The following is a 22243-nucleotide window of genomic DNA, read 5'->3' as shown; positions in this document are numbered from 1 at the left end:
CTGAATTAAGAGAAAGTTTTCCAGGATTGGGAGTAGGGGCAGATGAATTTATGATTAATAATACTCTAAAGCTCTATGACATTCAAGCTGCATTCACTACACGATATTATAAAAGTGTCACCTCATAAAACTAAAAATGAGGGTTTAAATCATTGCTCAAGTGAAAAAGTAATTTCAGACAAAAATATCTATCACATATAAAACATTTATTGAGTGGCATCTACTGTTATACATAATTTATGAAACACCTCTTTGATAAGATGGAATATTTAACATAGCAGTCGGCCACCTTCCCCCCAACTCTAGGTACACTGGGTCCCTAAGAAAGTGGTAAAACATATATAGCTGCATATCTTTTGTATTGAAACAAAGCTTCTGGCAACCAATATCTGTATAAAAAGTAAACCACAGCCTGCCTAAAGGTGTCAAAACAGCATCAGCTTATTTTAAACATCACGTTCATGACATTTGCAAATAATATGTTCAATATGTTTTTCTTCAATCTCTGAACCTAAAACATGTGTCCGGTGCTGAGATGCTCATTGCACTCTTGGCACATTCCAGTGGTTCAGGTGAGCTGTAGGCAGGGCTGCCCAGATTCACACTAGAGCTTGGGCTCACTGGGAACACCCCAGAGAAGCAAGATACTTGTTTATAAGATTGAGCAGAGATTCTACTTCTTTTCATCACAACCAGCACTCAGAATCCAGCACTTTCTGACAAAAGTCAACAGCTTTCCTGAATAAAATGAGTAAGTGAAAAGAACAATACAAAAACTTATCAACAATAAGAACCCATTTTTCCCTTTTGAAAAGCCTACCTGGATCTTACTTGGGAAACACTGAGGGAAACTGGTAACAGCCCACCTAAATGAAGGGCTCTACAAACGTACAAACTGTGTTCCCTCATACGGACTATGTGATGTGAGGTGAACACAGCTGCCCCGCACACACAGGAGTTGCTAAGTACTGATTATTTGACATAGAAAGGAGGAAGTGATTTTTAAGTGGGTTGGGGTTTTTTGATAGTCAAAAATTAAATGTCAGAATCTTTTTGTGGAAATGTAGTCTACAAAGAATTGTGTGTTTCACTAACTAGTGGAATGCTGTAGAGTTGCCTCACATATAAAGTGCCCTTAATTTCTGCCAACTCGACTGCAACACTTAGGGGAAGACAAGAGGGAATGGCACAGTCTCCCTAGAGCATATGCCCTCTGTGGGTGTGGAGAGGGAGGATGGGAGGATGTCAGGCAGACCGGAAGACTTTTCTAAAAATTAAATGATCCTCTAGCAAAGCTACTTTTTCATTTTTAAAAAAACTGCATGCGATTTTCTGTGCCTGTAATAAAAGGAAAAGAAACTGAAGGATTTATTGAATTTTGACCAAATGTTCCTTCACTACAAGAGATATTTCCTAAAATATCTTTCTAAGTTAAAACTCACGAAGCATATTTAGAGTTTCAATAACACTGCATATACATATTTTGTTGTATGCATTTGGACTTTAAGCACCATTAGCTGAGTTCATACACGTTTGGAAATACCTGCCTCCTGCCCTCACACCTGAATGACATCTTTGCTGTGTCGGCCTGGGCCACAGTCAGGTCATACTTCCCTTCCCACAAAATGCTGAAGACACAGCTCCACTCTCTAAAGACACTGAATGCTGCTCTAAGGAAATAGGACTGACTTTTAGTCCATGGCAGACAATCTGGTTTCCTGTTGAGGGGGTATGAAGAACTTTTCCTTTATCTCTGAAATTCGATAGCTTAATGAGGACAGATCTCAGTATTGAACGTTCTGTACTCCAAATTTTCTTGGAATCTGATACTAATCTGCAGAACCAGTTCTTTAATTTTTTCATTCCAGGAAAATTACCTTGTTCTCTATTGCATTTTGTTTCATTTGCTGTCTACTTCAGGGATACCAACATCCCTGTATTACATTGTCTTTGTCTTCTTTATCTTTTAGGGTCTGATTACTTAATATCTTGATTATTTCATTCGTGTTCACTGAGATTATTAAGCCTTTATTCTTTTAGTAATTTGATTTCAATGGCATCTATTCTTTCCCTTGGTATTTCTAATTTTATTTATTAGTCCTGCACTGGATGTCGTTTTGGACCTTAAAATCTTTCTCTAGGTCTACAATCTCCCTTTTTTCCCCCACCTCATTCTGCTTTTTATTATCATCTTGTTTTGTTTACTGACTTCACATTTCTCACTAACTTGTTCCAAAGAATGAAACAATTGTAAAGAGTTCCCTGCTATGCCTTGAGGTATGTTTTCATCTAGATCCAGACCTTTGTCTTTTGCCCGCTGTATTCCTTTACTGCTTTCTTTTTGTCTATGTATCCGCTTATCCCTCATTACAATTATGTTTATATAATAACTCTACTTTTTCCCTATATCTTGTATATGCTTTGGTATCCACAAATTCTGTATGCTCTAACACATGATGGGCAACTCCTTGACCTTTGTCCTGCCATACCCGTGTTCCTGTCAAGTTCAAGGACTAAAGCAGTCTGCATTCTATCCGCTTTCCTCCAGCCAGATGTAATGACAGAGAGCCACATCTCAATCAAAGAACCCTAAGGGCTCTGTTTGAATGCCAGGGCTCTGCCCTCTCTCAAAAGGGTCATGAAATATCCTCCGCTGGGCTCCCTCCTCCTCCTTGAGAAGAGATCTCACTCCTACAAGGAAGATGCTCTCAGACTCCTCATTGTTTCACCAGGTCTTTACTTACAAAAAAAATCACCTCTACTGTTCACATTCTCCCAGGTACCACTGTCAGCCACTTCTACGGTCCCTCAAATAATAACAGGAAAATCCATTTTTCTGTCTGCAGACTGGAGGGTTTCAGGGACAGTTTTTAGCACCCTCAAGGATTCAGCCTCTTACGTGCAGGCTTAGGAACACACTCTGTCACAACCTTCCCTTTTCCTAAGCAGCCAGCTCACAACTTTGTCTCTGTTTCCTATTAGTGAGTTCATGATGGTATTTCTGCTGTGGCATGGGATGCTTGCTTTGCTTTTTATGATTTCCTGATATCTCTGAAACATCTCCAAATGCCTCTTTAAAGATTAGTATGTCAGCAGACTACAAAGAGGAAGAAAATAAGGGGTACTCCAGGTTTGGGGGACTTCTTGAGTAAAGACACAGAAACAGAAAACATGGGTATTTATTCAAGGAGCCCTTGGAAATCCAGTTTAACAGCTAAAGATGGGAAAAATGGACTGGAAAGCCAGGCAAATGGGTCATTATTTGATTCAGAAACTGGGAAGAATTTTGCAAACAGGAACTGGCTGATACTTCAGAAGATGAATCTGACAAGGATGTGCTAGAATAGAGGAAAAAGGGAAGTGGGATTGGAAAGGAAGGGACCGTTTGGGTGACACTGTAGAGGTAGACACACCTTGTGACAATCCGTTTAAACAGACTGACCTCAACACATTCTTCTCAGCTCTTCTACATAGTCTTCTTAATGAGAAATAAGGAAACTGGAGAGTTTGCAAGAGTTGCAAAAATCTGATAAATATCCTAAAGATGTTTATTGCCAGGAAAAAAAAAATGCTGACATTTACTAGTAAGGCTTTGCAAACAGCTCAGCAAGTGGATACTGGTAACTTGTTAAAAATCACCAATTTGACTGGCAAGTATTCTCAAGTAATTTACATGTTTCTGGTATTATGTGAAAATGATAAACAGTCATTGGCAACACAAACTAATTAGCTCTGAAATCCTGAAAGTACACCACAAGCTGACATTCACTCAGAAGCTACTATTTTCTTGTGCATTCTTCCATACATAGAAAGAAATCTGTCCATCTAACAGAGAAAGGAAACAGTTGCCAAGATTACCAGGAAATCACTGAAGCTTACTTGTCAACTGCCTCAACTACCACCTGTCTTCCTTCACTTTTTGTTCCTGCAGGCTGAGTAAGCTCTGGTGAAAAGGGAGAAGAATCTCTTTCACATTCTTCCAGGAAGTAACTTTCTATTTTCGCTATGTACCCAGAGAGCATATGAGAAAGAAGTGAATAAAAATAATATTTCTGGACAATAGCATGTTCTATGACCCTACAAAGCTATTAGTAACATGTAATCCTTCTTGTAACACACACACACACACACCTGTGCAGGAAAGGACAGTCTATAGAAGCTGATGAAAGACTGGAAATCCACCCGAACTGAAAACATGTGGCAGAGACCACAGACTAGAATCAAGGGAGGACTGGCAATCAGCCTTAATCAGAATGAAGCCCCAGGAAGGAGGAGGTTCAGGTGGGAAGGCAGAATTAGCAATCCATAGCTTGGGGGGAAAAAAAAAAAAAGAATCAAGTGGATCAATCTAGAAGCCACCCTTGATCCTTCTCTTTGCTTCAAATACCCTAGTTAAACCCTCAGTAGGTCCATCAGCTCTACCTGCTAAACAAAGTCTGAATCATCCACAGTTTTCTGTCTCCATTTGCTAATGACCTGGTCTGACTACCACCATGTCCTACCTGGAGTCTCTGACTTCCCCCAACTGGTTCTTCTGTTTCCTCTCTGGCCACCCTACAATCTATTCTGCATGTGACAGCCAGAGCCCCCTTTTTAAACTTCAAGAAGTGATGCATAAAACCCTGATGGTTTCCCATGCATTTAGAATAAAATGACCCCACATTTCACTTCATCTGGCCCCTATGCACCTGTCCAACCACATCGTCCTCTACTCTCCACCTGACTCATAATGCTCCTGCCACAATGGCCTCCTCATTCCCACTGCAGGGCCTTTGCACATGCTGTCCCTTCTGCCTGGGAAGTTCTCTCCCAACATCTTTGTGGCTTGCTCCATTCTTGTCACTCAGATCTTATCAAACATCCTGCGTGCTCTCTCAAAATCAAAGACGCCAGTGAGTAAGGTAGAGAGGGTCCCCACTTAGATAAAGCTTATGCCCTCCTCAACCCCATTTCCCAACTCCTAGGCACATATTTTATCACTCTACCTGGCTTACTATTTTCAGAGCACTCAAGGCTCCCAAAATTACATTTATTGTGTATCTGCCCCTCCAGAAAGCTACAATGGGTCTAGGACAACAAGAGAGAACAAGTCAGGCCCAGAGAGAGAGAGATCAGGATGAGGTCAGTGAGAGCCTAACTACTTAACAGTATCATGATCTTTGGTCCTGGGGCTGAGACTGTCTCTGATCAGTCCTTTTTTTATGCTTCTTGCTAGGCAGATGAAGCTCCTGAACATCAAAAGAATAACATAGCCAAAACAAGTCAAGCTTATAAGGGAATTTTACTTAAATGTGAAGGTCTGATTCTAAAAGACTATCATCATAAATGATTTAAGAGGTATGCAACACATATCTACCTAGCATCATGATGTTGATAGAAGACTGGCATCTACTACATCATAAAACTTACGGTAAGAATGCAAAAGCCTTGCTTTTTACAGGATTTCGAAACAATCCACATTAACGTACCTGTGGTCAAAAGAAACACATTTAGAACGGATGGTGAACAGTCCCAGACTCACCAGGGCAGAAATAGGAAGAGAAGAATCTGGCCACCACCTACCCAATGGTGCTAACAAACCTAAACTTCCTGGCATTATTGGCAGTTAGCTCCTAATGGTAAATAGAATTAATATTGTGCTTTTAATGAACAGAAACTCTTGGGGCAGTTCAATTTCCACTACACTTCCCACTGCAGAAAACATTTTTTATTTAAACACCAAATAGCCAACTCTTGGCAAGCAGCAGTACAGAGACGATGCTGTGTAGATCTTTCTGATGAAACAGTCCTCTGCTGGCTGAGCAAACCACCCAGATGTTGGTATTTAAATTATGCAAAATGCATAATACCAATTAAGGAAATTACATGTGAAAATATGCAAGAGCAAATTTCCCCACATTAATATTTAACTAGACTTTTTAAGCAGAGCAGGATCTTGTGATCACAACCTTAGTATATTTGAACTAAATGGAAGCCCAAAATACTCAGGGGGGTTCACCAGAAGGTTTTACAAGGGCAGTTCCTATAATACAAACTTGAACACAGGTTAGAAAGCTAAGTAAAAGAAAGGGTCACTTTAAGTGGCATGCTATAACCTAGAATGCTTCACTCTGACATTTGCCAGACACTCAGGACTTGTAAAGGTGGCTTACTCTTGTTTCTTACCCACAGAAAATATCACACTCATATCCATCTCCCAGTCTTTGCCTGATAAGGTCTACTTGGGAGAGTCTTGCAGTCCCTTCATCTACTTGAATCTTACCCATCTCTCCCCTCACCCTGGGAAACATTTAAGTCCACAGTGGACCTTTCCCCTGCACTGACCACAGTTAACCAGCCTACCCACTCAGATCTCTGTCAAATACAGACTAGTGACATTAGCATCTGTATATCGTTTTTCCTGCTAGGCCAGCAGATCACCCAAGGAGTTTTTAAAAAGTACCATGCCTGAGCCCTGTATTGGTCCCTTTAAATGAAGATCTCAGGGGCAGGGCCCAAAAATGGGTATTTTTTTTTTAGTTCCCAGGTATTTCATATCCAGGACTGTGCCGTAATTTTCTATATTCCTCCATACGACTGACATTTCTGTTCTGGGGACACTTTCTGTTCTGGGTAAAAAAATTATTATAAAAAAATGCAAACAAAACCCCCGAAATTCACAATTAGCATGTCTGTTTAACCAAAAAATTTCAAAGTCTTGGTACATGGACAGTTATTCCAAGTAAAATTTAATCCAACAAAATTCTTGCCCATGAGGAATTTGCATAGACTTTCAGAGTTGTAGCAAAATTCAACTCCACTAGGCAAAACTGGACACCAACAGGCCTGAGGGTTTAGCCATACATTCCATGTCCTTCCTCTTGAGTTCCATTTAATAGCTCAGCACAGGTAAATGCAGGTAAATAACATGCAGTGCCACAGAAAAACTGATATCAACATTGTGTAACAGAGGCTGCTTTCCTCCTCTGGGCAATGCACAGTAGTCCCTCCCCTTATCCACAGAGATACATTCCAAGATCTCCAGTGGATGCCTAAAACCACAGACAGTACTGAACCCTGTGTATATTATATTCTTCCCCATACGCATGTAACTGTGATAAAGTTTAATTTATGAAATAGGCATGGTTAAGAGTTAACAACAATAATAAAACAGAACAATTTTAACAACCTACTGTAGTCAAAGTTATATGAATGTGGGCTTTCTCAAAAGATCTTATTGTACTATACTTCTTACAATGATGTGAGATGGTAAAATGCCTACATGATGAGATGAAGTGAGGTGAGTGATGAAAGTATGCTGTGACGTAATGTGAGGCTACTACTGAGCTTCTGATGATACATCAGAAGAAGGACCATCTGCTTCTGGATCACAGTTGATGGTGGGTAACAGAAACTGTGAAAGTGAAAGTGCAGATAAGGTGGACTACTGTAAGGATTAATTTGACATCATTTCTTCACGGAAGTCAGTATTATCAGATCCACTTCACAAAGGCAAAAGCCAGACTCACATGGTGATTCCTGCCTGACCCACCACATAGTCATCCTGCAGACTAGTAGAGGGGAATGATCCAGAAGCAGGAAGGAAAATCCACTAACGTCACAGAGGAAGGGCAAATCCAGAGCTTCCTGGCTGAACTTCAGAATACTTCTGTGAAGCAGCTGCTAACTACCAAGTGCCACCCAGGTTTCAAGAGAAATTAAAAAAAAATAAATAAAAGAACAACTGAATCTTGAGATTGCATCTTTTGCTGAAACCTTAGCTAAAGTCAGAAGTTCTCCAAACTGCATGCTGTCATAGCTCTTCACACTGTCCTCCAGAGCCTGCACAGAAAATCTCATACCTTCCCATGTTTTACAGCTGCACTTGTGACTGGCCATTTCTGAGTACTGATCATTTAAATAATCTCAGTTATGTCTTCCAAGTCTATAGTAAATGAATAAAAAAGAAAAAGATGCCTCACATCTCAAGCTCAGAGGTATCACTATATAATGGCCATGTTTAAAACAAAATGACGCTTTAAATCACAACACAAGAAGTTAAACCTAGTCTTTGCTGATTTAATATGGAAAAGCATGTGGCATATATTAGAAAAAAATTATCACAGTGTGATCCATGCTAATAGTAATCAGAAAAAGCTCACTAAATTACATAGAAAATGACCTCAATTTGTTTTAAATTGTGCATCTGTGTGTATGACTCATGCGTGTGTCTGTATGCGTCTGTTAGTCAGTGTGAGCTGCTGCCATAACAAAATACTGAAGACTGAGTGGCTTAAACAACAGAAATTTATTTCTCACAGTTTTAGAAACTGAGAAGTCCACAATCAAGGTCCCAGCAAAGCAAGTTTTATTCTGAGGGCTTTACTCTTGGCTTGTAGAAGGCCACCATCTCCCTGTGTACTAACATAGCCTTTCCTTTGAGCATGCAAGCAGTGGTGGAGGGACAGATTTCTCTCTCTTCCTCTTATTGTAAGGCCACTAGTCCAACTGGATTAAGCCCCCAACTTTATAGCCTTAATCACCCTCTCAAGGCCCTATTTCCAAATACAGTTGCATTGGGGATTAGGGCTTCAATATATGGACTTTTAGAAGGAAATAATTCCATCCCTAGCAGCGTGTGTGTGTGTGTGTGTGTGTGTGTGTGTGTGTGTTATGTCATATACCTAAAAAGGATATAAATATCTTTTTAAGATTTTATTTATTCAAGACAGACACACACACACACACACACACACAGAGAGAGAGAGAGAGAGAGGCAGAGACACAGGCAGAGACACAAGCAGAGGGAGAACCAGGCTCCATGCAGGGAGCCCGACGTGGGACTCGATCCAGGGGTCTCCAGGATCATACCCCGGGCTGAAGGCGGCACCAAACCGCTGGGCCATCGAGGCTGCCCCTTAAATACGATATATAATAAATACAGTAAATGAACATGAGAAAGAGAGAAAAGACAAGACTGGACCTGACCCACATCTCATGCAATACTGCTAAAACAGAAACAAAGATTATCTCTGTGTATTTTTTTCTTTATACACTTTTAAACTACAAGTTTTCTTTTTATTAATTTTTTAGAGGGGGAGAGAGGAAGAGAGAGAAAATGTTAAGCAGCTTCCACACCTAGCACAGAGCCCAATGCAGGGCTCAATCCCAGGACCCTGAGACCATAATCTAAGCCAAAATTAAGAATTGGACACTTAAACTAAGCCATCCAGGCACCCCTACATTACAAATTTTCTGTAAAAAACACACTTGTTATAAAAAATTTTTAAATAAAGGGACATATTTACATGTAAAATTTTTAAAACCTAATGTATTTCAATTTATTTTATTTAAAACACATTTTACTTAACCCTAAGTATATCTCCAAGGCTATCATCATATTGCATTTTTACTGTATCTTATATAATGTTCTGAAGTTGGAACTCGAAATGACAAAATTTCATCCCAAAATGAAAGCCCAGAAACCATTTCTCCAAAAGCCTTCAGTAAGGAAAATCTGTCTATAGCTAACACCATACTCAACGGTGAAAAAACTAAGTTTCTTTTCTAGGATCAGGAACAAGACAAGGACACCACTCTTGCCACTTTTATTCAACATAGTAGTGGAAGTTATAACCAGAGAAATTAGACACGAAAAGAAATAAAAGTTGTCCAAATCAGAAAGGAAGAAGTAAAACTGTTTCTATTTGCAGAGGACATGGTAATATATAGAGACAACCCTAAAGACATCACCAAAAAACTTAGAACTAATAAATAAATTCAGTAAAACTGCAGGTTACAAAATCAATACACAAAAATGAGTTGCATGCATATAAACTAAAACTACCAGAAAGAGAAATTAAGAAAACAATTCTACTTAACAATGATATTAAAAATAAAAGAACTTATTAAACTCAACACCAAAGAAGCAAACAATCCAATCATGAAATGGGCAAAAGACATGAACAGAAATCTCACAGAAGAAGACATAGACATGGCCAACATGCATATGAGAAAATGCTCTGCATCACTTGCCATCAGGGAAATACAAATCCAAACCACAATGAGATACCACCTCACACCAGCGAGAATGGGGCAAATTAACAAGGCAGGAAACAACAAATGTTGGAGAGGATGAGGAGAAAAGGGAACCCTCTTACACTGTTGGTGGGAATGTGAACTGGTGCAGCCACTCTGGAAAACTGTGTGGAGGTTCCTCAAAGAGTTAAAAATAGACCTGCCCTACGACCCAGCAATTGCACTGTTGGGGATTTACCCCAAAGATACAAATGCAATGAAACGCCGGGACACCTGCACCCCGATGTTTCTAGCAGCCACGATAGCCAAACTGTGGAAGGAGCCTCAGTGTCCAACGAAAGATGAATGGATAAAGAAGATGTGGTTTATGTATACAATGGAATATTACTCAGCTATTAGAAATGACAAATACCCACCATTTGCTTCAACGTGGATGGAACTGGAGGGTATTATGCTGAGTGAAGTAAGTCAGTCGGAGAAGGACAAACATTATATGTTCTCATTCATTTGGGGAATATAAATAATAGTGAAAGGGAATATAAGGGAAGGGAGAAGAAATGTGTGGGAAATATCAGAAAGGGAGACAGAACGTAAAGACTGCTAACTCTGGGAAACGAACTAGGGGTGGTAGAAGGGGAGAAGGGCGGGGGGTGGGAGTGAATGGGTGACGGGCACTGGGGGTTATTCTGTATGTTAGTAAATTGAACACCAATAAAAAATAAATTAAAAAATAAAAAAAACAATGATATTAAAAATAATAAAATATCTAGGAATAAATTTAACCAACAAAATGAAAGACCTGTACACTGAAAACTGTAAGACACTGATGAAAGAAACTGAAGATATCAGAAATAAATGGAAAAATATTTCATGCTCATGGACTGGAATAATATTGTTAAAATGTCCATCAACCCAAAGTGATATTCAGGGCACTTCCTATCAAAATCCAATGCTATTTTTCATAGAAGTAGAACAGTCCTAAAATTTGTATAGAACCACAAAAGATCTAAAAAGTCCTAAGCAATCTTGAGAAATAACAAAGCTAGAGGCATCATATTTGATATCAAACTATATTACAAAGTTACAGTAATCAAAACAGTATAGTTATTGGCATAAAAAACAGACACATATGGGGTACTTGGGTGGCTCAGTCAGTGATCATCCAACTCTTAGTTTCAGCTCAGGTCATGCATGATCTCAGAGTTGTGGGATCAAGCCCTCTATTGGGCTCTATACTCAATACAGTCAGCTTGAGATTCTTTCCCCCTCTCTCCCCTTACCCCACTATCTCACCTGTTCACATATGCACACACTCTCTAAAAATAAATGGATAAATAAAATATTTTTTTTAAAAAAGATACCTAAATAAATGAAACAAAATAAGCCAGAAATAAATCCACTCATACAAGAATATACAACAGGAAAAAAATATAGTTTCTTTAATAAATGGTGCTGGGAAAATTGGGACAACCACATGTAAAAGTATGAAACTGGACCACTATCTTACACCATACACAAAAATCAACCCTAAAATGGATTAAAGGACTGAATGTAAGATCTGAAACCATAAAATTCCTAGAAGAAAACATAGGGGGTAAGTTCCTCAAATCCTGGCAATGATTTTGGAAAGGGAGTGGGATTTGACACCAAAGAAAAGCAAAAAAAGCAAAACAAACAAGTAAGACTACATCAAACTAAAAGGCTTCTGCACAGCAAAAGGAACCATCAACAAAATGAAAAGGCAACCTACAGAATGGGAGAAAATAATGCAAACCTTATAAGGGGTTAATATCCAAAATATGTAAGAATTTGATACCAATCAACAATAACAGTTACACCAAAAATCTGAATAAACAAATGGATAGAGGAACAAAGTAAACATTTCTCCAAAGAAGACCTATACATGGCCAACAGACACAAGATATTTAACATCACTCGTCATCAGGGAAATGCCAAACAAAACCACGAACGGAGATCACCTCATACTTGTCAGAATAGCTATCAGCAAAAAGACAAGAAATAACGAGTGTTGGTGAGAATGTGGTGAAAAGGGAAACCTCGTGTACTGTTCATGCAAGTGTAAATTGATGAAGGCACTATGGGAAACGATACAGAGGTTCCTCAAAAAATTAAAAATACAACTACTATATGATCCAGCAATTCCACTTCTTTGCATCTATCTGAAGGAAATGGAAATGGGATCTTGAAAGGATATATGCACCCCTATGATCACTACAGCCTAACAGCCAAAACAGGGAAAACAACCTAAGTGTCCATCAGTAGATGTAACATATATATATTATGTATAATATTTATACACACACACACACACACACACACACACACAACTGAATGTTGCCCATTCAAAAGAAAGAAATCCTGCCATCTGCAACAGCACGGATGGACCTTGAGGGCATTATGCTAAGTGAAATAAGTCAAACAGATGAAGACAAATACTGTATGATCTCACCTGTATGTGGAACCTAAAATAACCAAACTCACAGATACAAGAGACGGAGTGGTGGTTGCCTGGAGGATGAAGGAGGAAAGGGGAAGCAGGCAGCGAGGTGGAATGAGTAAAGGTTGTCAAAAGATATAAACTTCTAGTTCTAAGATAAATAAGTCATGAGGATGTAATGTATAGCCAGGTGACTAAACTTAACATACTGTATCGTATAACTGAGGTTGTTGAGAAAGTAAACCTTAAAAGTTCTCATCATAAGGAAAATAAATTCTAACTATGTGAGGTGATGAATGTTCACTAAATTTACTGTGGTAATCATTTTGCAATATAAATATGTATCAGGTCATCATGCCATATACCAAAATGAATACAATGTTGTATGTCAATTATATCTCAGTAAAACAGAAAGTGTAGAGATAAGGAAAATCTGCAGGTGTCTGGAAGCCAAAGGAACTTTCAGCCAACCTTTATCAGCAAAAATCACACCTGAAAAATCTATTAAAGCCTTGAGTAAAATCTACCACTCTCCATAGGCATCAGGAACACACTTATGAAAATAAAATTTAAAACTCTATGTGAGAACTCATAGGATGTATCTGGATCCCCAGATCTTAATTAAGCAGGAAGTAAAATATTAAAGCAAAGATCCTCCAGTTCACCTTTTTTGCAAGCTGCTTTTTTACCACTCTTTCACATAAAAAATGGGAGAGCATAAAGGGAAAAAAGAAAAAGAGGAGGAGGAGGAGGAGGGAGGGTCTTAATTCTTGGACTCAGTGTAGATTTCAGTTGATTCTTAGCTACTCGATCCTATCACTACTGGATGGGGACTTAGAAGAAAGAAAGGAGACGAGACGAGACGAGACGAGACGAGACGAGACGAGACGACGAGACGAGACGAGACGAGACGAGACGAGACGAGACGGAGGGAAAGTTAAAGGCAGGGGGCACACTTCTGGCTGTCATTGATTCCTTCTGGAAGGTGCATACTCCAGACATGCTGGTGAGTCAGTTAAGACCAAACCCCCAAACAAATGGGCTCATTCTGTCTTCTCATTAGTAATAAAACTTGTTCTTTGCAGAGAAGAGAGAGTATAACCCCCTTTCTTGTATTAACCTATAACCACCTCTAAGCACTCAAAGCAAATCAGTCTAATGAGTCAGAACACTCAGACAACTGCTTACACCATGAGTTTTAAGGCCCGGCAAGAGTGCACATTAGTCAGCGGTGAGTTTCCACCCTGGCTGTGCAGTAAACTGAGGGAAACGCACAGAAAGGGCAGCACAAAGGGATGTGATGCTGGGGTGCCACAGCTGACAGAATGAACTATCCTCTAGGAGCCCAAGGAATTAATCCTTTTCAAAAGGCCTGCCACTCAAGTCATGTCCCTTTGACAAGCTCCTCCTCCCCCAGTCAATTTAGAAGGAATATAAATGTATGTCTTAGTTGTATAAATACTCTTATGGCCAACAATATTTTAGACAAGTATTCCTGTAAGAGATACATTACACCTTGAAACATTATTAATATACCTTTAGCAAGATAAACTACCCAGTAAATCAAAAGGGCACATTCACTCAAATTATGCAAGCAGAGGGCTTTCAAAAGCCCAAATATAATTCTGAATGCTGACTGCACATGGCCCCAATAGTTTATTAAAATATGAAATGCAATCCTTTTGAAGAGAAATCACATTTGAAAGCTTTTTACAAGTAAAGCATATATGGCTAAGGTTACAGGACTGTTCAAGGAAACACAAAATTCAAAATAAAAATTAAATTGTGTTTCCTGATCTGGTCTATTAATAGTAAAACAGTAAATGAAATAAAAGGTACACATGTAACACTTTCTAATTACATACTCCAATTATTTCTGTTACTAAGTGCAGTGCCAACTGCTTATCTCAATATCTAACTTCTCAAAATCACAACCAATGAGGGCTCAAAAGTAAGGAAACTATTTCCTGAGCCATCACAAAATCCAAACTCTAAAATCCACATGCTTCATTCATAAAAAAAACTATTTGCATGTTGTAAGTACATGGATACAATCACCATGGGAAACAGGCAGGATCCTCTGTAGTTGAGTAATATGTCTACCATGTGACCCAGCATTCCACCCAAGGTATATGCTCTGTGGCAGGGGTCAGCCAACTCCAGCTAAAGGCCAAATCAGGCCTACTGCCTGGATTTGTACACAGGTGTGTGCCAAGGATGATTTTTACATTTTTAGATGGCTGAAAAAAGACAAAAGAATTGTATTTCATGACATATGAAAACTCTATGAAATTAAAATTTCAATGTCTGTAAGCAAAGTTTTATTGACATACACATGGAATAATATATAGTAATGAGGACACACAAACATCAGCCACAGAAACCACAGATGAGTATCACAGACCTGCTGTGGAGGATAGAAGCCAGAAATACCAGATGAAAGATGTGACATTCCATGTGTCTAAAGTTCAAACAGACACAACAGTCAATGAAGACAGAAATCAGGATAATGGCTACCTTGATAATGTAGCAACAAGGAGCACACAGTCCTGAGTGTGTGCTCAAAACATCCCTGGACAAGGTCATAAAATGTACCTAAGTTTCCTAACAATGATGCCTGGGTGTTCGAGGAACACTGAGGATGTCATACACCACAACGAAGTCATACACGTCACCTTTCAACTGGCTATGGTTTTATTGATCCTACCTCACCAAGCCAGAGACAGCAGCCCTCAAAGTTGCCATGTCAGAGCCTGGAGCCTCTGCCAAGGTATCATCTCTCTTCTCAGCAATTCTTTCATGGTTCAGATCAACACCAAGAACAAATCCTGCCATGACAAATATTAAGGTGCTGTTCTACTGCTATGCTGTGTTTAAGATGATGGGGAAAGTGTGTTACTATTTTCTTAAAAAAGTTCCAACCCAAATGGGTATCTTGAATTTCTTTGCTCTAAGGGGTAAACTTTGTAATCCAGAAAGCAGAAACTTAGAGCAGAGGCCTCATCCATGTAAGTGTTGGATAAGGCAGGCTCTGAAAAGTCAGGAAGGCAGTTCTTTCACTGATATTAAACTACAACCCTGGGCAATTTTGTAAAAGTTGAAGAACTAAAGTACACGTAAATTTTAAAACTATGCGTTTTCTGTTGCTACATAAAAAATTAAAACAAACTTAGTGGTTTCAAATAATAAAGATTTATTTCCTTTCAGTTTCCATAGGCCAAGAGTTGGGACACGGGTTAACTGTTCTCTACTCAGGGTTACAGTCAGGGTGTCAGCCAGGACTGTGGTCTCATCTGAGACTCAGGGCTCTCTTTCAGGCCCATGTCAGTTGGTAGGATTTAGTTCCTTATGGCTGTAGGACTGAAGTCCCCATTGTTTTTACCTGGCTACTGGCACCTACAGGTTAGCTCCTCAGGTCCTAGTCAAGGGCCCTTACAATATGACAGCTAATTTCTTCAAAGCTAGCAGGAGAATCTCTGTCTAGTCTGCTAAGAGAATATCTTATATAATGTAATATAATCATGGGAGTGACATCCTGTCATATTCATAGGTCTTACCTGCATGTGAGGGGAGGAGTCATATAATGTGTGCACAGCAGGGAGCAAGAATCTGGAGTCACTCACTCTGCCTCCCACAAAAAAAAAAAAAAAAAAAAAGAATAAAGGGAGGTTTACTGCATGAAGGTATTTACAACTTTACAAACTGATTTTTTTCTTCTGAGACATGTAAAATCTTGTTTCACAGAATATTAGCTAAGTTTTTCTTTTTCCCATTAGGAAAATTAACTAAATTTTAGCTATAAAGTTTATCTTCTATCAATAACAACAAAAAAATGTGTATATATCTATCCCATTGCAGTTAAGCAAAATATCGGAAGGAATATTCAGTTGCGGGAACAAATTAAAACTCTTACTTTGCCAATCCTAAAAATATTCCCAATCCTCCTTCCTCTCCCTTCCTCCTTCCTTAACTTAGCAAATCTTGGAAACATGTTAAGGGGGCAGTATTATCAGTGGATAAAAGGGTTTGATTCTCCCACTCCCATCTCTTACTTCAACACTGAACTAATGAGGGAGGTTAGTCTGGCAGAGAGGATAGGAAAAGAAAAGGTGTTATATTCTTGTCATCCATTTTATGCAGAAAATTATGTATGAATAGAAGATTATGCAGAACAGAAGCTTTAGCAACGATCCATAGTGTTCATCAATCAGAGAAAGGATGGTTTCTCTAACTTTGTGGATTCCTCCTACTGGAACCTGGCAAGGCTTTGCTTTATAATTAACATACTTCTAATGTGCCCGCGAAAAAAACAAATATTTACCCAGTTATAGTCATTTCCATGATACTTAACTGAATTTGGGATTATGCATACCCTTTCCTTACCTGTGGTTTCTGACACACATGATAGGCACTTCATCGCTGTCTGATGAATACTATGGGTTCTTATAAGATGTGACAAGTAGTATCAGTAGGATTAAAGGTTATCCATTCAGTCTAAACATTCTCCTTTTGGAAACCAACTATTTTGTTCTAATTCTCATATTTTTGTTGTTGTTTACTTATTTTGAGCAAGAACAAGAACATAGAAGACTGAATCTTCTTCTTAATATGGAACGTTTACTACAGACAAGACTCAAAACACTCTGTGCCAGGTTCTGTTTTGCACAGTACTTGGGTACTCTGCCAGAATTTAGTTACTGAACTTGAGAACTGCTGGATATCAGGGCTTTTTACAGTCTCTACTGACACTCTACATCGGCCTGGTCAGGAGAGGCAGGACTCTGCCACTCCACCTCTTGAGCTCTCTCTCATACGTAACCTGGGCCTTAGCTGAGTTCTTAACCTTGCTGTTTCTGAATGTAGAAACAAGAGTACTGATATCAAAATGCATGTGAGTTTAAATAAGATGGTATGCACAAAGCATCTGGTGCCCATTATAACAGTGCCAAGGACCAAGCAAGAATTCAATAAATGTTACATATTTATATCTTCATCATTACAACACACAATTATTTCCTAACAGGGCTAAATGTCTTTTAGAAAAATAGTTCTCCTCTGAAATGGAGCAATCATCTTGGACACAGCCTTATCCAGCCTGAGACACAAGCCCACCACAGTCTTAATATTGATGTCCTCAGAGCTGTTCTTAAAATTATCAACAGATTATGTCATTTCAACTACTTTTCTTTTTTTGAATCAGTGATACATCAACATGGAATAAAATTCAAACTGTACAAAGGAGTATGCCATGAAAACACTCTATCCTACTCATGCCCCAGACAACTAGGGCCCTTACCCCAGATGCTCCTGTGAAGCTTGCAGAGACACAGGCACAAGTGAACACATTATCGTTTTACCTCTCTTTCCTTTTGTGTACACTACCAACAGTGCAGAGTCGATAGCATTCTGAGCCCTGTTTCTCTCTCTCTCTCCCCACCCCTTCTCCCTCCCTCTTCTCTCTCTCTCCACTTAATATTTCTGGAGCTCATTCCATATCAGTATATAAAGAGCTTCTCCAGGTTTTATACAGTTATGAACAATTCCATTGTGTGAATACACTCTAATTTATTTAACCTGTCCTCTAGTCATGGGCATTTAAGTGGCTCTCAGAATCTTTCAATCACTGGCTATTGCCAGCAGTGCTGAGATGAGTAACACTGCATGTACAATGAACCTCTTAGTGCTGGCTAAAGGAATGCATAGATATCCATAATTGCTTCTCATCACACATCATAAACAATACAAAAACCTTCCTGGGGCCTTGGGCTCTAAATGAGCTAAGTTCTAAACTAAACTGTGGCCAAAAATCTCCTGTTCCCAGGGACCAATCATATGTGGTATTATTACATGTATATTTATGAGAAATTGGGGGGATAAAAATGAATAATACATATATTTATTAATTTATTCTTATTCTACATGTGTATGTGTGTACATATATATATGTTATATGGTGTACCATGCAGTGTGTGTGTGTGTGTATATATATACACACACACATAATACACACATATACATACGTATTCATTTGTGTGTGTGTATTTTCCCCCTACCCTTAACCTGAAGTCATTTCAACCAGGGACTTTACAGGAACTAATTTAAATATATTTTTTGGGATCCCTGGGTGGCTCAGCGGTTTAGCACCTGCCCTCAGCCCGGGGCGTGATCCTGGGGTCCCAGGATCGAGTTCTGCATCGGGCTCCCTACAAGGAGCCTGCTTCTCCCTCTGCCCGTGTCTCTGCCTCCCCCCACCTCTGTCTCTCATGAATAAATAAGTAAAATCTTAAAAAAAAAAAAATATATATATATATATATACTTTTAAGTGGGCAACATGAATAACAAACTGAAGTCAAAAATGGCTTAGAATTTCAAGTGTGCTCAAATGTCACAACCAGGAAGCAGTTTTGACAGCCCTTTCCTGAAAATGTGGACTTCAGTGTCCTGTCACATTCTTCCCATGTCAGCGCTTTCAAGGGGGAACGTGTATCAGGTCCTTTCTCACAGAATCACAGGGTGTTTACATGGTAACATGCAAGTCCAGAGCGGAGTGAGTCAGAGTACAGATGGGTCTGCAAACTCCTTGCTACCATTCCACAGTAAGTACAGAAACTAAATCCAAGTATTCAGAAATGTGAAAAGCAATTGGACAGAGTAATTTTATGAGCACTGAATCTAATAACAAAATATTGGGACTTGCATGTTGCTGTCTAGTTTTCCCAGCACCATTTGTTGAAGAGACAGTCTTTTTCCCATTGGATATTCTTTCCTCCTTTGTTGAGGATTAATTGGCCATATAATTGTGTGTTCACTTCTGGGTTTTCTATTCTGTTCCATTGATCTGTGTGTCTATTTTTGTGCCAGTACCACACTGTTTTGATGACTACAGCTCTGTAATAAAGCACGATGCCCAGAACTGTGATGCCTCCAGCTTTGCTTTGCTTTTTCAAGATTGCTTTGGCTAATCGGAGTCTTTTGTGGTCCCATACCAATTTTAGGACTGTTTGTTCTAGCTCTGTGGAAGATACTATTGGTATTTTGATAGGGATTGCATTAAATAGGCAGATTGGTTTGGGCAGGATAGACAATTTAACAATATTTGTTCTTCTAATCCATGAGCATGGAATGTTTTTCCATTTCTTTATGTTGTCTTTAATTTCTTTCATCAGTGTTTTATAATAATTTTCAGAAAGAGGTCTTTCACCTCTTTGGTTAGGCTTATTCCTAGAGATCTTACTGTTTTTTGCTATAATCGTAAACAGGATTGATTCCTAACTTTCTCTTTCTGCTGCACAGTATACAGAAATCCAAAAGATTTCTGCATGTTGGTTTTATATCCTGTGGCTTTACTAGATTTTTATCAGTTCTAGCAATTTTTGGTGGAGTCTTTCAGGTTTTCTACATATAGTATCATGTTATCTGCAAATACAAAAAAGAATTATATTGGATCACTTTCTACACCATATACAAAAGTAAATTCAAAATGGATTAAAGACCTAAATGCGAGACTTGAAACCATAAAAATCCTAGAAGAGAATGCAGGCAGTAACTTCTTTGACATCAGCTGTAGCAAATTCTTCCTAGAGATGTCTCTTGAGGCAAGGGAAACAAAAGTTAAAACAAACAAACAAAAACTATTGGGACTACATCAAAATACAAAGCTTCTGCACAGCAAAGGAAACAATAAAACTAGAAGACAACCTATGCAATGGGAGAAGATATTTGCAAATGACATAGCTGATAAAGAACTGGTATCCAAAATACATAAAAAATGTATAAAACTGAATCCCCCCCAAAATGACTAATCCAATTAAAGAATAAGCAGAAGACATGAATAGATATTTTTCCAAAGAAGATATACAGATGGCCAATAGGCACATGACAAGATGCTCAACATCACTTATTATCAAGGAGATGCACATCAAAGCTATAATGAGATACCCCGTCACACCTGTCAGAATGGCTAAAATCAACAACACAAGAAACAACAGGTGTTGAGAATGTAGAAAAACAGGAACACTCTTGTACTGTCAGTGGGAATGCAAACTGGTGTAGCCACTCTGAAGAACAGTAAAGAGGGTCCTCAAAAGGTAAAAACAGAATCAGCCTCTGACCCAGCAATTGCACTACTAGGTATTTACCCAAAGGACACAAAAATACTAATTCAAAGGGATACATGCACCTATGTACAGTAGCTAAATTATGGAAACAGCCCACTGTTCACTGACTGATGAATAGATAAGGTAGATGTGATATATATTATTATATATATAATATACACACACATACACACACACATACATACATACACATACACACACATGGAATATTACTCAGCCATAAAAAAGAATGAAATTTTGCCATTTGCACAATGACATCGATGGAGCTAGAGAATGTCATGCTAAACAAAATAAGTCAGAGAAAGACAAATACCATACGATTTCACTCATATGTGGAATTTAAGAAACAAACAAGCAAAAGAAAAGAGAAAGAGAGAGAAAGACAGGCAAACCAAAAACTAGACTCAACTGTAGAGCAAACTGATAACAAGAAGGGAGGTGGGTGGGAGACAGGCTGAGTAGGCAATGGAGACTAAAGAGTGCACTTGCTGAGATAAGCACTGGCGGATGTATGGAAGTGCTGAATCGTTATACCTGTACACCTGAAACTAATATTACACTGAATGTGAACTAACTGGAATTTAAAAACTTAAATATATTGGGACTTGTATTTTTGTGTATCCTGTTCTCCATTTTATTATTCTAATAATTCAATTTTAATTTATTTTACAGATGTTTAAGTGCAGAATGGATTAAAATTAAAATTTAAAAAACAACAACAACAAAAAATCTGCATATGACCACTGATGGTGTAGACAACCTTGTCTTCCCACCAGATTGTGCCAGAACAGCCTAGGGAGAATGGAGGAACCCTGTTGTTGCTGCCTTGATGTCACAACGAGCAGGAGAGATGACACAGAGAAAAGGAGGCTGTCACCTTTGATAAAAAAGTAGATTTACTCTTGTACAGCAGTTAACACTGAAAAAACAATCAGGGATGCTCAAAGTCCACTTCTTTGTTATAAGGTAAATTCAAAAGTTTAGGAGAAACCATAGAGGCAATTCCACTGTGGCTTTAATGAGAGCACTGTCAAATGCTGGCCGATTCCAACTTCAAGAGCCCTGTGGCCGTTATCAAAACACCAGATTGGGGTTAGTTTGCACTTTAATTAATCTAATGAACCAACTGTCTGGCTTCAGTAGACATTCTTAAAATGTCACTGCATACCTTGGGGCTGCAAGTGAACCGGGTGGCAAGCTCTCCTGCACCATCTTGATTCCATTAACACTTCCCTACGGGGACATTTTACGTCTGCGTCCTCATATGCCATGATAATGTCATCAATTTAGGCTTTATTAGGCCAATTAAAATATAGAAATGTTAAGTAACAGAAATCCACAAAATTAAAACAATTCCTTAAAATAGATTATACCCTTAATTTAAAAAAAATTTAGAGGATCCCTGGGTGGCTCAGCAGTTTAGCGCCTGCCTTTGGCCCAGGGCATGGTCCTGGAGTCCCAGGGATTGAGTCCCACATCAGGCTCCCTGCATGGGGCCTGCTTCTCCCTCTGCCTGTGTCTCTGCCATTCTCTCTCTCTCTCTCTCTCTCTCTCTCTCTGTCTCTCATGAATAAATACTTTTAAAAATTTTGTGTGTGTCTGTGTGTATAATAAAGCTACCAGACTTTGATTATCTAAAAAGTCCATGGA

The 22243-nt window shown here is 38.9% G+C and overlaps 1 protein-coding gene and 1 long non-coding RNA gene across 30 annotated transcripts in view; one reads left to right on the top strand and one right to left on the bottom strand.

Annotated features, from left to right (window-relative positions):
• The window catches only part of KIF16B (kinesin family member 16B), a 314538-nt gene that overhangs the window by 160890 nt on the left and 131405 nt on the right, over positions 1-22243 (bottom strand). The window contains exon 2 of one of the 26 annotated variants that reach the window (XM_077872133.1): positions 16033-16099. The exons of the other annotated variants lie outside the window; for them this stretch is intronic. Within the exon in view, the coding sequence (XP_077728259.1) occupies positions 16033-16038 (6 nt within the window). The 5' untranslated portion in view covers positions 16039-16099. The remainder of the gene's footprint in view (positions 1-16032; positions 16100-22243) is intronic. 26 annotated transcript variants of the gene reach the window in all.
• LOC144297902 (uncharacterized) lies at positions 4765-22142 on the top strand. Of its 4 annotated transcripts, none has more exons than XR_013364799.1 (4): positions 4765-4901; positions 5053-5121; positions 5216-5410; positions 21266-22141. It is a non-coding gene; the product is annotated as an uncharacterized LOC144297902 (long non-coding RNA). The 4 variants fall into 4 exon arrangements; XR_013364801.1 differs by having other exon boundaries at positions 4786-4901; positions 5004-5121; positions 21266-22142; XR_013364802.1 differs by having other exon boundaries at positions 4788-4892.

The sequence above is a fragment of the Canis aureus genome, chromosome 26, assembly GCF_053574225.1.
Source record: "Canis aureus isolate CA01 chromosome 26, VMU_Caureus_v.1.0, whole genome shotgun sequence".
Lineage (NCBI taxonomy): Eukaryota > Metazoa > Chordata > Mammalia > Carnivora > Canidae > Canis > Canis aureus.
This window is presented reverse-complemented; position numbering and strand designations above follow the sequence as displayed.